Source organism: Rhinolophus sinicus, chromosome 17 (assembly GCF_057876585.1).
Source record: "Rhinolophus sinicus isolate RSI-liver-muscle chromosome 17, RSI-T2T, whole genome shotgun sequence".
Classification (NCBI taxonomy): domain Eukaryota; kingdom Metazoa; phylum Chordata; class Mammalia; order Chiroptera; family Rhinolophidae; genus Rhinolophus; species Rhinolophus sinicus.
Window position 1 is genome coordinate 127,750,334 of NC_142517.1, and position 15,462 is coordinate 127,765,795.

General features: G+C 37.6%; 1 protein-coding gene across 2 annotated transcripts in view; it reads left to right on the forward strand.

Moving 5' to 3' along the window:
* The first annotated feature begins 6,214 nt into the window (after positions 1–6,214).
* The window catches only part of SLC35F5 (solute carrier family 35 member F5), a 43,205-nt gene continuing 33,957 nt past the window's right edge, over positions 6,215–15,462 (forward strand). Inside the window, exons 1-5 of one of the 2 annotated variants that reach the window (XM_019731128.3) lie at positions 6,215–6,480; positions 7,271–7,361; positions 7,505–7,646; positions 11,251–11,394; positions 13,809–13,871. In XM_019731128.3, the coding sequence (XP_019586687.2) occupies positions 6,441–6,480; positions 7,271–7,361; positions 7,505–7,646; positions 11,251–11,394; positions 13,809–13,871 (480 nt within the window). In that variant the 5' untranslated portion in view covers positions 6,215–6,440. Of the gene's footprint in view, positions 6,481–7,214; positions 7,362–7,504; positions 7,647–11,250; positions 11,395–13,808; positions 13,872–15,462 lie in introns of both variants that reach the window. The other variant, XM_074335450.2, reaches the window with a different exon arrangement.

The following is a 15,462-nucleotide window of genomic DNA, read 5'->3' on the forward strand; positions in this document are numbered from 1 at the left end:
ACTTTTTCTAGGGTGAGTTCATGAACTTAATTGTCTGAACTCGTATGTTTCCTGTAGTTCCCTTGGCATAGTCCTGTCTCATCCACTTGACCACTTAAAAACTTCCCGTGTGTGCTTCTCTTTTAGGAATACCTCATCCCTCTAGGCAGCCCTCATGGATAGAGTCACTCTTAAGAAACCAAATATGGCTCCCTCTCATGGGGTCCAATTCTGGCTTATGAGGAATTTATCTTCATTTGCCCCAGCTGGAAGTACAGGCCATTTCCGTAACAGCCCCTTTTCTTATCCTGCTTCCAGAGCAGCTAGCCTCCTGTAGGCTCTAGCTGCATCCTCTCACCCTCAGACTCGGCACCAGCCCTTGTGTTCCTTAAAGTCAAGAGAACATGTGCCAAGACCTTGAAGTGCCTGTCTCCTCCCTTGCTTGGCTTGAAGCAGGAAGAAGCTCACCTCCCAAATCTCTATGGGGATGTTGATGAGGATAATCAGATCAGTTGACAACAAACACATTCATACTTTGCCATCTTTCAACTCCTCTCATGGATTCTTAGTCTGAATATATAGCCTGGATAGCAGTGGCATGCGGAGAGTAAAACTGGGCTAGGACAGCCCCTTTATAAATCCCACAGATGGAGTCTAATGTCTCACCTTAGAACATGATTGTCTTCGCTACCTACTGTTTGTTCTGTGTTTTAGGGCCGCTGCTCAAAGTGGGAGACAACAGGATGAGTCCTACCCCACCTATTACACATATCAAGCCTGTTTTGTGTTTTCAAATTTTCTCACTGGGGAGTTGATGCCACTTGGGCCATTCATAGGCCACACACACTGAGGAAGCGTTCAAGGAACTCTGAGGCTCAGGCTGGGCTGTTCACTGAGTGCCTAGCCGCAGATGAGAGCTCAGGTTTTGGTGTAAATGATAAGAGATGGAAGCGCCAAGGTGTACTGGGTGAGTGGTATCAGGTATCAAATATCAGGAGAAGAGCCTCGCTGAAGATGGGAGACGAGAGAGCAAGTCAGAAGCTGAGGAGATCAAGATCATATTGGGAAGTGGACGTGGCTGACAATGAGCTCCTCATGACCATGTTCTAGCCTGTTGCAGTGGCCACACAGCTTACAGGGACCTGGTCAGCTGGTTGAAAGTATAGAGTAGTCGTGGACAGTGTCATTGCAAACTCCTCAGGATCGATTAGATGGGCCTTTTATTTTCTTATCTAGTTCCTTGCCAATTATTACTTTAATTAATGCTCATTTTCCAAATGAGCATCAATTTCGTGTCCAGCATGGTACAGAGTACTAAGAGGATCCTAGAGAAGTACATTTAGGTTCAGTGTCTTCTAGCTTAGCAAGTAACTGCCCTAATTAGATAATCAGTTTTGTCTATACTGTGATTGCCTTGAAGGCAGGCCCTATCGTCTTCTGCTGTACCCCACAGTATGTACCACCACACTGGTAGACATCAAGTGGACACTGAATAATTTCTCATTTACTAAAAGTGTTTCTCATTTAAAAGCTCTTAGGTTCTTTTCACATACAACTTGAAAGTCCAAACTCCCTAGTTTTCAGAGCATGCTGAAATCTCCCCAGAACTCACCTGTCTTATTTCTCATTGCTTCTCTACATACATGCTGTGTTCTGCCAAATCAGTTTTATAACTGGACTGGCCTCTGGGCACACTTTTTTCTCTTATTCATGTAGGGGACCAGAATATCCCACCCCAAAATATGCTACTCTGGCATAAGGATTATTTTGAGCTGGAGGCCATGAGAATTGATAGATGCAGAAAGATGTCTTCCTGGAACTTCCTTTTTCTGAATAAAAGCAGAAACTTCTGAAAAAAGAGGACTGCCATAAATCCCCCTTCCTGGGGAAGTTTTATGGCCACGAAGACAGAAAGCCAAGATGGACCTGCACAAACAAACCTTATTTTATTGGTTTCCTCCATTTATTTACCTTCCCAAGGTTTGCAACTTCTTTTCCTTTGTCACATCCCTACAAATTATTGTTGTTTGTTAAAATGCTATATATGCCCACATTCTAACCACCCATGTGAGTTACTCTTCATTTAGGTTTCTCCAGAATGATGTGCACTGTATGTGCTAATAAACTGGTTTTCTCTTGTTAATCTGTTTTTTGTCAGCCTAATTTTACAGGACAGACTGAGAACCTAGAAGTATAAAAGGAAAAAGCATGTTTTCACCCCTACACTCATACTCTTACTGTCTTAAAAAAAAATAATTCCTCTCCTATGCCCCCATCAAAATCCTACCCATCATTAAAACTAAGCTCAGATCCACCTATTTTCTCTAACACTTTCTCTACCTGGAGATGATGTCCTCAGAATTCTGGTCCATGCCCTCAAGGGCATGGCAATGAATAGCCATCAATCAAACACAGTCTTGGGATGACTGTTCTATGGATGTTTGGGACTTTAATTCAAATTTCTGTTGATATTTTTCTCTTCCAACCTGCCTGTAAAAATTTTAAAATCTAGGACTTGGTTGTACACAATAAACCCTTAGTACCTTCGGTATTTCAGAACCTCCTGAGATTATGACTTACATCATGGCATATGATTTACCCCGTGAAATGCAGTAACAGTCAAATTCAAAAGCAATCTTTTATATACAATGCATATTTTTAATTGTGAACCTCAACCCATTAAACCAGGTCTTACAAGCAAATCAAATCACATGTTTATTGAGGTATGTGTCCAGCATTCTGGTAGGGATTGCAGAGAAGGTGATGATTCACAGTAGATTCTTAAGGGAGACTAAATATACAAAGGGACAATGGCCAGAGCATATATAAAAATAGAACTCTGACCCACAACCTCTGCAGCAATCATTCCAGAAAGGAAACCACCTGCGTGGCAACTGATCCAAAATGGCCAGGACTTGATCAATAACCGTGAGCTTCCTTAGTTTTTGTCCTATTTGCAACTTAGGACCAACAAGAAAAAGGCAAATATGCACCCCTAACCCACCACACAGAGCACCTTGCTTCTGGTTAGCCTTCCTCCAGCTTCCCCATGCCAACAACCTCCAATCAGGGCACACCTGAAGTCTTCCGTTTTCTACTCTAGAGCTTTCACACTCCTCTGCCTGCCTTTGTCACCAAGTGCAAGTGATGGGGGCTGACGACCTTGCCACAGCAAGCTCTGAATAAAAATTTTTTTGCTTGTTCTCATTTGGGTTTTCACACTTGGAATTTACAGAAGTATTATAGGTGATTTCAATTATTATCTAGAAGCTCCAAAGAATCACGACATAGTCATTTGTAATTTTACTAGGGCTTCCATTTTCAATGTAGTCTTTGACACTGGTGTACAGGAGTTTGTTAGCTAGTGGCTGCTCTGTATACACACTCAAACTTGCTTTTTTATTCATGTTGTGGCATATGTACTTTACTGGGGAAATTATATTTCAGGGGATTGTGTGTGTGTGTGTGGTGTCAGACTTAATACCTGGTGAATTTTAAGGGTTTACTATTGAGAGATTTCAAAAGGACTTGAAGAGTGATTGACTTTGAAGAGTAAAAAGGAAATTAATCAAAATGAAAGATCAGCCTTTTAAGCCTGTGAGAGTAGGCAAATAATGTTACCGTCTGACAGAATGATGATGTGGGACAAAAATCCGGTTTTGAAAGGTCAAGAGACAACAGGATGTTCACGTTCATTCAACAAATATTGACTGCCAACTCTGTGCTAGGCACTATTCTAGATGCTAAGGATATGGTGGACAATAAAATAATATAGGCAAAAATCTTTGTTCTTGTGGAACTTGAATTTGTAGATGGTTGGGATTTGGTAGGGAGGAAAAGATAAGGCTTATAAGGCCTATAAGTTTATAAGACTTAGTCACATAGAGATAAGAGTTAAAGTTATCAGATCAGAAAGCAGTTTTCAAAGACTTTGAAGTTTTTGAGGACTTAGCCTTGGGCAAATCCAAAACACTAATTCGAAAGAATATATGCAACCCTACATTAATTGCAGCATTATTTACAATTGTCAAGATATGGAAGCAAACTAAATGCCCATCAATAGATGACTGGATAGTAGAAGTTGCGGTACATATATACTGTGGAATATTACTCAGCCACAAAAGGAATGAAATCTTACCATTTGTGACAACATGGATGGACCTAGAGGACATTATGTTAAGTGAAGTCAGTCAGAGAAAGACAAATTCCAGATAATCTCACTTATACGTGGAATCTAAAGAACAAAATAAACAAACAGAAACAGATTCATAGATACAGAGAACAAATTGATGGTTGCCAGATGAGAGGGGGGTTGGGGGGCTGCGTGAAAAAAGTGAAGGGATTTAAAAGTACAAATTGGTAGTTACAAAATGGTCAAGGGAGTTGTCAAGTACAGCATATGGAATACAGTCAATCATATTGTAATAACTAGGTATGGTGCCAGCTGGATACTAGACATATGGGGAGGGGGGAAGAAATCACTTCATAAACTATATAAATGTCTAACCACCATGCTGTACACCTGAAACTAATATAATATTGAATGTCAATCTAATTGAAAAAATGAAACAAAAACAAACAACAAAAAAGATATGTGGGGACCAAAGAAAGAAATCCTTATGGTGTCACAGCACAGAAACCACACTAAGGTCTATTATCACAGAGTAGTCCAGTGGAATTTCCCTCAGAATGCTGGGAAAAAGTGTTAATGGAAAATAGACCTATTAGACACTACTTGAAGACAGTCTGTCTAGCATTACCTTATCCATTACAAGAATGTCACAGCATTGTCCTTGAGTAGATGCTTAGGCAATTGGTGGTAATAATGGTAATTTATATTTACATTCATTTACAAAGTACTATCACTTGCATTATTTAATTGAGAAACAGACGACAGTATCAACATATTCACAGATGGGGAATTGTACATAGTAGAGAGAATAATAATCCTCAAGATTACACAACAAATTGTGGTCAGATTAAGAATTAGAACCCAGTGTTCCTGTTAGAGGCTGGGAGTTATTCATAATGCTATTATTTTTTCAGCCTATATACCATAAGTGTAGCAAAAAATAAAAATAAAAAAATAAGCATATTATGAGCCTGACACCTAAAGAAAGTAAATGAAAGAAAGAAAAGAATAAAGCAGGTGGTGGAATAATTTGATTAATGACTGCAACCAAATTTTCCCAAGTAGTAATTTCAAATAAATGAATAAGAATTTTCTACCCTGTATAATAAGTTTCTTAATGATTTATTAGAGTGTTTCATGCTGACACTTTATTGGAAACTGACTGGACAAACACACACAAAAGTCCATCGGCATTGTTTTTGTCATTTGAATGTGTATTAAATTTCAGTAAAACAGATTTAAAAGATAAGAAATGAACTACACTGTGACTACAAATGTAAGAAAATTTAATTTCTTCGCACCATCTGATAAAGATGTTACAAATGCACTGGTGGTAGATAAACCCAGTAAAGTTACAGAATCTTTTTGTCTCGTTTTTGTTTTCTAAATACAAATCTGAATGCTGGCATTCTTTTTCTTATGGGATATTCAAAAGATGGTTAAGAAAGATCTATTGTTCAATAATTACTAACATTTGTGGAGTTGTTGCTATGTGCCATGAATTATCAAACCCCTTCACATTTCTACTCATGTACTCCTGGCATAAACACAAAAAAATAGATGAGGCAGGTACATTATGCCCACTTCTCAGATAAGGAAACTGAGGGCCAGGGAGGTGAAGTAGCTTGCCTTAGGAGCACAGCTTCCAACTCCAACAGCTGGGATCTGATTTACATACAAAAGTTCTCCCAAGCCACTTGGCTTTTAGGACCTCTCCTCGAGAAAGGGATATCCAGTTTCGTGGCCGAACTTTGTAAGTAATGGGAGTTGCTAGCTCTTGTTCTAGTGCGGGGTCATCTGGAGGATCTGCTCCTTCCCTCGTCCTTCGCTCCGCCCACCCACCCACGTCCACTTCCCTCTTTCTCCTTCCACGTCTTCCTGGCTCCGCTCTTCCCCGGCGTCACCGCGGTACCTCCATGCTCTGCGCCCTGCGCCGGGCACTACCCTTCTCGGAGCCACCGAGTCATCCAGGAGACACACCCCGCGCGCCCCGGGGTCGCGCTGCCGTGACGTAACCCTTGCGCCGTCGCCGTCGGGCCGGGGGGCGGGACCGCGGGGCTGGCTGGCCGGCCGGGGGCGGGGCCGGGGCCAGGGTCCAGCTCCGGGCCTCCGCGGCCATCACTGCCTACGCGGTCCCTTCCGCTCGCCCGCTCCCCGCCCTCCCGGGCCGAGTGGGGCCGGCTGGCTTCGGCAGCCTCGCCCGGAGGGGCACCGCGGCTTCAGGGGCTGGACCTCCAGAGCAGCGCGATGTCAGGCGCCGTGACAGCTCTGTGAGTCCCAGGCCGCGGCCGTGGCGCTGGGTGGCGGCAGGGCCGGGCCGGGCCCGCTCATGGTGCCGCCACGACGCCATCGCGGGGCAGGAAGGCCAGGTAGGCAGGCGGGGGGAAGGGGGACCGAAATGACCCGGAGCCAAAACCGGGACCGAGCGCCCAAGAACAGTCCCACCACCAGCCCTTGGTGGCAGCCGAAGTGGCTTGACCGAAGTGGTAACGGTCTGTAGGGACGGAGTGAGGGGGAGGCTGACAGGGGCGTGCGAGCCTGGCAGTCGGGGAAGCTCCCGGTGCCCCGCCGCTTCAGGGCTGCAACTCACGCCCTGGGGAGGCGTCACTGGCTTAACTTTGTTTTCCTCCAAAAGGGGGGAAGGATTCCCCTTAACAGCTGTTTCCACACCACTCTCGTGAATTGCTGTATCGATCTAAAATGTCTAGGTTATAGTGGCGGCTGGATGGAGGAGGGTGTAGTGCCCTTTCCCTTTAACACGTGAGTGATCGGAAGCGCGCCCCCAAGACTCACAACAAATCAAATAACCGAACTCCACTCAAGGAGATACTAGACAGAAAAGACACTAGAAACAGGCGCGTGGCTAGACGTCCCCTAGCGTGGATTCCTGTGGAGAGAGACGTGAGCGGCGAACGGAGTTCCGTATTTATGAAACTCGGAGAAGCTCTTTTCCAGTAGTGAGCTGTTCTTAAATATGCAGTTTGTTGAATATTGCTTCCCCTCCCCACCATGTACTTTTCTGAGTATAATTTGAAGTCTAGAGAATAGTGTCAATTATATTTAATACTCTGATATTTTCCTTTCATTTGCGTTCATCTTAAAGATGAGTAGAAAAAAGGATGTGATGAATCTTATTTAAAGTTCTTCACCTCCGTTTAGATGCGCTGAGTTCTTCACCTCCGTTTAGACTCAGATCCGCCAAGTTTTCAGGCATTGCTCTTGAAGATCTCAGAAAAGCCTTTAAAATAAGGTAAATTCCGCACCTTTTATTTACTTTGTGATTTTCAAACTGAAGATTAGCTAACAAATATCAGATGTTTCTGTGAATACTAATTTTCGCATTTGTATATGGTTGTGTTTTTTAAAATCCTCTGTGTATTTTCTGAAACACAGACTGCAAATGGTGTGTGTATTTATCATGAACCGAATGAATTCCCAGAGCAGTGGTTTCACTCAGCGCAAACGAATGGCTCTTGGGATTGTTATTCTCCTACTTGTTGATGTGATATGGGTCGCATCCTCAGAACTTACTTCGGTATGTAATTCTTGTCTTAGAATGATGTTGCATTATTATAATAATATTCTTGTTAATCTATAGTATCTCTAATCATTACTATCTCTCATGCTTACTTAAAGCAGTGTTTTGAATATTGTTGAGTTATTTATGTTTTCTTTGATATTGAATTAGTGTAAATTCAAGTTGAAACTGAAAGGATACTGTTTGTTTTTTCATAGTTGTCTTGGATCATTTAGGGATGGTTATTTAGAAAGTGAGATATATACATATTTTCTTATTATTTGAAGGTGTTTCTGTTTAATCTTTTTTCCTAAATTCATTTCTTTCACGATAAATACTATTTTCTAGGGGAACATCCATCTAAGATCCACAACTATTTGTCACTATTTAGTAGAAAATAAGAATGCCTTTGGATAAATGAGTGAAAGTGATCAGAGTTTTCATGTATTGCACACTATTTTGCACATGCATGGGTGCATACACATTTATATTTGTTTGCTAATTCAAACACTGTGAAGTACAGTGCTCTTAGTTAAATTTTATTTTGTCTTTATTGATGACCTATTTAGTAATGTGGTACTTTGAGTTCACAAGCTAGTTTTTGTTTCTATTTGTATAGTTACTTTATTCTGTTTGGTTAATGATCGCTACAAAAAGACAAGCAATTTTATTTTCAGAAATTACTGCATTTCAACTTAAATGTTGCAATCATAAGGCTAATACACAAAAGGAAACTAGCATTTATAAATGACCTTGAATGTCAAAAAAAGCAGTTTGATACTGCTGGTCATCTCATGTCATAGCTAAGTAAATAGTTGACACTTGACATATCCAATGAATAAATAAATTTTTAGCCTTTTTCAAATTAGTCTCTGGAACACAACAGGCGATTTATTTTTTTAACTTTTCTATAACCTTTCACTCTTTAATCACTTTTAGATTAACATTCTGTAGTTTAAATACAAAGAAATCTCTTTAATGTTGATAGAGAACTAAGCCTATCTTTAAAATTTTATTTTAGTTTTAAATAGTTTGGCTTTTATCTATCATGAAATAAAATGTAGTACAAAAGCACACCTGATTAAATTATAATTTAGCAATCCATATCTAAGCAATAAATAAACAAAACCCTATTTTTGAAAAAGTAAAATCTGTTAGTATGAGAATATTTTACAATTTCATTATTCAAGAGCATATGTAAGGTGTCTAATTCTTCAGTCAAGTGTGCTTATCAAACTTTTTGGGTAAATTTTATATTTCAAAAAGAAAATCAATCTTTTTATTATGGAAAATTTCTAACATATATGAAGTTGAGAGAATATAATGAATAAGGGAGTATAATGAATTTTCATGTGCACATCACTTACCTTTAACAATTATCAAGTTTTCTCAATCTTATTAACTCCTTCCCAAACATTTTTTGAATAAATTTTTATTTTTCAATTACAGTTGACATACAATATTATATTAGTTTCAGGTGTATAACATAGCTAAACATTTTTTCCTGCAGTATTTTAAAGCAAATTTCAGCTATTTGTAATTTCACCTAAAAATTCTTTCATATTCATCTCAAACTGAAACAGTCTTTTAATTTTTTAAAATACAATCACCATAAAATATAATATCTAACAAAATTAATTATAATTCCTTAAAATTATCAGATACCCAGTCCATACTTAAATTTCTCTAGTTGTGTCAAGGATATCTTTTTAGTTTAAGATCCAAACAAAAATCCCACATTGCATTTGTTATAACTTGTCACTTTTATTCCTTAACTGTTTACTCCCTTCCCCCGCTTCATTTATTATCATGTCATTGATTTGTTGGAAAATCTGGATCATTTTTCCTGTAGGATAATTCACACTTAGTCCTTTTGGAGTGCTGTAACAGAGTTACCATAGTCTGGGTGGCTCAAGCAACAAACATTTATTTCTCACAGTTCTGGAAGCTAGAAAGTATAATCAAGGTGCTGGCAATTTCGCTATCTGGTGTAGAGCTGCTTCCTAGTTCTTAGATGGCAGTCTCCTGTGTCCTCACAGGCAGGAGGGGTGGGGGAGCTGTCTGGGGTCTCTTTAATATGGCACTAATCCCATTCATGAGGGCTCCACTCATGACCTAGTCACCTCCCACAAGCCCCACCTCCTAATACCACCACATTAGGGCTTAGGATTTTAACATACGAATTTTGGGGGGACCCAGACATTTAGTCCATAACACACACATTCTGGATTTAGCTGATTGCTTCCTTGGCATGTCATTTAATGTGCTCCTCTTTCCCTTTTATTTCCTATAAAATGGTATTTAGGTGTAAAGTCTTCTTGATTCAGTTTGAGTTTTTATGAAAAAATACATTGGTGGTATGGGGTACTTCCTTTCACATTACAGCGTGAGGCACTTAATGCCTGCAGTTACTTTGGGTGATGCCAATTTGGGCACCATACAGTTCCTTATCAACCTTTAGGTAAAAGTTGAATATCTTTATGTTTATTGCCCAGATAGAGTATTTCATTAGGGCTTAGAAAGTGGTGACTTTTCTAGGGCTCATTCCTTCTGCGTTTATTAGGAGAAATTTTTGAAGGAGAATTTTTCCACAACTACTGTTTGGTTATCCTGAAACATGGTTCATATAGGAAAGATTGGATTAATCTTGATTCTTTTCCTTTATTCGTTTTAGAGTAACGTTGCCTAGAAACTTCCAGTAGCAACAATTGAGGGTTTTTTGAGTTGCATTGTACTTTCATGGATTTTTGTATATTTGACATATCAAACAATTGTAGTTTTTCATTTGGATGCTTACCCTGTCCTATCTTTGACCACTGGGAGCCCCTTCAAATTAGCTCTACTGTCCTTTTAATATGACCCCATTAATCTTTAATATCCTATTTGCTTTCTGGCAAAAGGTACCGCAGGCTCAGCTGGTACATTTTCTGCCCCATACTTGAACATAGACATTTCTTCAACAACCCATGTTGTCTTTTAGTGCAAAATAGTTCAGATCACTATCTGGATTCTAGAGGTGTTCATTCTTCGAGGGTTGCCAATTTTTTCTAGGCGTTTCATTGCACATAACTACGAAATTCTTTTTTAGAAAAGAAAAACATGAGTTCATACTGGTATTTCCAATTTAAACGAAGATTACGGGTTTTTGTATAACTTCCTAATAACATTAATTGCATGCAGTTTTCTGAATGCATATACCATTCTGTTTCATTGTTTTTTACTCTGCTTGGGCTATTACTCACTTTTTCAGACAGCTCAAGAATAGCTGCTCCTAGGAAAGTTCATAACCTTCAAAAACCTACTCTTCATATATATCTCTTCTCAGGAAACCTGTCTCATTTTTCCTTAGCCCCTAGCATAAATACTGTTGTACAATAGGTTTTCTATGAATGTTGAGCAAAACTTTTTTTGCAAATTGTTCCTACTTTGTTTGGGTGTATTACCCTTTTTATGCAAGGCAAATACAATATTCAGAAATGAATCTAAAATATTTCTATCATCCCTTTTGATCTTTCCCTTCCAAATGAACTTCTAGAGTTAAAAATCATGTCATGGCCTTGTTTTATCAGAGAAAAGTAATAAGGTTTAAAGTCATCTCATAGTTTAACTTTTTCCTTTACAGTATGTTTTTACTCAGTACAATAAACCATTCTTCAGCACCTTTGCAAAAACATCTATGTTTGTTCTGTACCTTTTGGGCTTTATTATTTGGAAGCCATGGAGACAACAGTGTACAAGAGGATTTCGAGGAAAGCATGCTGCTTTTGTAAGTTTAAATTTTAAGTGTTTGTTGGAGAGGGGTTATCTTTTTTCAAACTTTAAAGATGTATTAGTTTCTTGAAGAATAGTCCAATTTTGAATTGTTCAATTAAGTGAGTAAAGATAGCATGCTATAAGAAAAACCTACTTTTGTCCAAAATTAAAATTTATTCTTCTAATCAATTTGGTATCATAATTATCTTATGAGAAATCAAAGGTACACTTTCTCTACCTTACCTCATGACATCCTCTGAGATGTTAAACATTTTTGAACTAGCCAAAATCAATTAATGTGGAGAAGATGATGAGAGTAAGGAAGAAGACGACTACCGGGGAGCTGACCATTTGCAGACTGGATGCGTATCATCTAATTGGTTGTAAAGTTGATTGTAGAAGCAAACGAGTTTGAGGTTTTATATATTAAAATGAAAATAGCATATTTCAGGGCATGTTTCAGGTGTTTGGCTAGTCAGTCAAATTATATTCTTTCAGTGATGTAACATAACATGCTGATTCGTAGAAGTAGAAACTGAATTTTTGAGAATGACTGTCTGACAATCTTTTTTCATTCTCCCTTTCTCTCTTTTTAAAATTGGAGTAAAATATACGTAACATCAAATTTACCATTTCAACCTGTTTTTTCTTTTCCCCTTTTTGTTATGGTAAAATATATATAACAAAAAATTTATCATTTTTACCATTTTTAAATGTACAGTTCAGTGGCATTACGTACATTCACTTTGCTGTGCAACCATCATCACCATCCATCTCCAGAACTTTTTCATCATCTCAAACAGAAACACTGTACCTATTAAACAATAACTCCCCTCTCCCATTCTCTCAGCCCATGGTAACCACTGTTTTTCTTTCTTTCTCTATTTTTTGTGGGTTAACTTATTGTTATTTCTTGTCTTATCCAATGAGTACATTCTTGAGAAATATACTCATTGGATTTTTGTCAGGGCTTTTCAGTAATTGTTTTTGAGGTAAAGCTTGGAAGTATATACTCATATGTGCACAAAAATTTAACTTGCGAAAAGTGTGTGTGTGTGTACACATGTACATATTTTACTTTTCAAAAGTAATCGTATACGTTATAGAAATGCATATACACTGTAGTATTACATGTAGGAATGTTATGTGTATATTAATACATGTACATTGTCAAAAGTTTAGAAAATGCAGATTAACAAAAAGAAGTAAATAAATTCTACCATTCAAGGAATGACCATTGACAGTATTTCAGCATATATCCTGCCATTCTTTTTCATGCGTGCATTTTTGTTTCATTTTTGTACAAAAAAGAAATTGTACTATTATGTCTTATTTTATAATTTGCTTCTGTACTTACTAGTATATCATGAACAACTTTTTGTGTAATTAAGTATTACTAGAACATTTTTTAATGTCAAGTATTTTTTAATTATAGTGATAAATGTTCTTTTTTGAAAACAAATTATTGTAATAAGAACAAGAATAGTCTATCCATAATCTTACCATTTTAAGACCACTATAAATATTTGATATTATCTATAGCTATATATTTATGTGTATATATTGAAAAAAACTATAGCAGAAATAAGTTTAGTCTTATACCTAATTAAGTTTTAAAAAGTTTAGTTTCACAGTTATACCTAATTCATATCTCTGTTAGCAGTATTTGAGATTGAACCCTTACCAAAACCTCAACATTTGCCAATTTGATAGGTGAACAGTAGTATCTTGTTAAAATGCATGTTTTTGGTTACTTTTTCATGTATTTGTTGCTCAGTAGAATTCTTTTGTCTGTTATCTATTTCTTGTTCATTTTTCTACATTGAGTTTTTCATATTAATTTATAAGCATTCTTAAGAGCATGGGCTCTGGTATTTGAGGCTTGTTCTGTCACTTGCTGATTGTGTGACTTTGGGCAAGTTTTTCAATCTCTTCCTACTAGAAGCAGGGATAATGATGAGGTAATTGTGGGTACGAGACAGGCACTAGCACAGTGGTTCTTAAAGTTTGGTTCAGTCCCTGAGATCCATTTAGGGAACTCTTGAGATTAATACTTATCATGATAATACTAAGATGTCATTTGTGTTTTTCACTAATCCACCCATCCTTTCCTTTCCCTACTAATCTGAAATGTTACAATAGGGTTGTGAAAAGGGCATAAGTTTTGGAGGTAGATAACTTGAATTTTAATCCTGACTCGGTTACATAGATGAAATCTCTCATCCTCAATTTCTTCATCAATAAAATGAAGATGATAATGCCTGCCTTGTGTGGTTGAATACTTGGGCATTAGCTGCTATTATTATTAATAGTTATATTCTTATTGGTCTACTCTGGATTTTTGATTCTAATCTTTTGAGCTGTGACTGATAATAGCCCTACTTTATAACATGAGTTTAATTGAGTTTTATGTCCTGTTATCTGTAGTTCGCAGATGCTGAAGGTTACTTTGCTGCTTGCACAACAGATACAACTATGAATAGTTCTTTGGTAAGTGCTGCTTTTCTCGTTAGGAATGGAGCAGTTGGAGTTGGGCCATGGTGGGAAGAACTGAAATAGCTTGGATAACAACTCAGCTATATTAGAATATGTGTTATATTTATATATTATATGTGTATGCTGTCCGTGAGAATTTCGGTTTGGTCTCTTAGTGATACCTGAGGCCTAAAAATAAGCAGTTCAGCCACCACAGGGGAAAGGGGAAGAGGAAAGTAGTTGAGTGAAAATAGTAAAGGACAGTCCTTTGTTTCTTACCATCTTTGTCACTTCATTGTTTATTATTATCACCTAGAAACAAATGTGTTTGCTTGACACTGAGAATATATAAGCAAATTGTTCATTTAGTCCACAGATTTTTAAGAGCACTTAGTATGTGTTAAGCACTTGTTATAGACTCTGGAAATATAGCTTATGTTCTAGTGTGTGTTTGGGAAGGAGAAGGAGACAGATAATAAGCAAGCAAAATAATTAATATATTCACTTATTTTAGGCATTTATAATCTAGTTGGAGAGAGAGTATGTAAGAATCTATTCTTTTTAGACATCATTAAGACATCTCTTTTTAACGTATAGTTTCAGATGTGGCATTCTATCTGAGAAAAAATTTAAAGTTACTCTAAAATTTAATACCAATTTATGAAGCACTAGCATGTTGACCTTATTGACAGTGCAGTTGTTTGTTTGTTTGTCTGGCTTATAGAGCTACATTCACATGCAGGTAGGTAACCTGGCACTGTAAAGAGTTTATGACACTTAGAGAAAATGTCATTTCTTTTCTCTGGGATCTTAATTATCAACAAGATTATCAGTTGTCTCCTTCGGTGTAGAAGGCAGAGCTGAGATGGCAGACTGCTCACCTAACTACTCCTCTACTAATTGTTGCTATTATCTGTAAGATGAATATGTCAAATGGTTCTAGGCCAAATGCTGTAATGAAAAGTTAATATAACAAAGAGGTTATGACTATGTCTATTTCCAGATCCTGTTGTCTCTTCGTTTACTGACTATTTTTCATTGGTAGAGTTTTATACCAGGAGTTAAAAGATAAATCACAGATATATATATAAAAAAAACAAAACCCAAAAACATTTTGTGTTAATTTAAGAAACAGCCTAGTTGGAGAATTGTGCTTTAATATAGATCGTGTGGAGAATATTTGCAAAAACAGCTGAGAAATTTACAACCACTTAAAAATATAGAGCTTTAGAGCATGGTTATACAAACTGGGCTTTGATTCTGTTATTTTATATCTCAGCTCCTAGAAAAGTTCCTTTAGAATACCATTTTATAAGGTTGCTGCAAGGACTAATGAGAAATGTATGTTGAACTGCTCTGAACTTGGTACCTATGCATAGTAAGAACTGATAAGTGGTAGCTATTTTTTTCTTATCTACTAATTCTATAAAAAGTTTTCAGGAAATTTTGGTTTTAGTTGAATCTTAAGTAGCAAGAGGAAACAAATTGGCAAATATGTGTACATTATTATATACACAATTATCTGTTCATTGTCTGCCTCCCCTGTGGACTCCACGATCACGGAGGACAGTGACTTTGTCTTATTCACTCTTATATCCCCAGGACC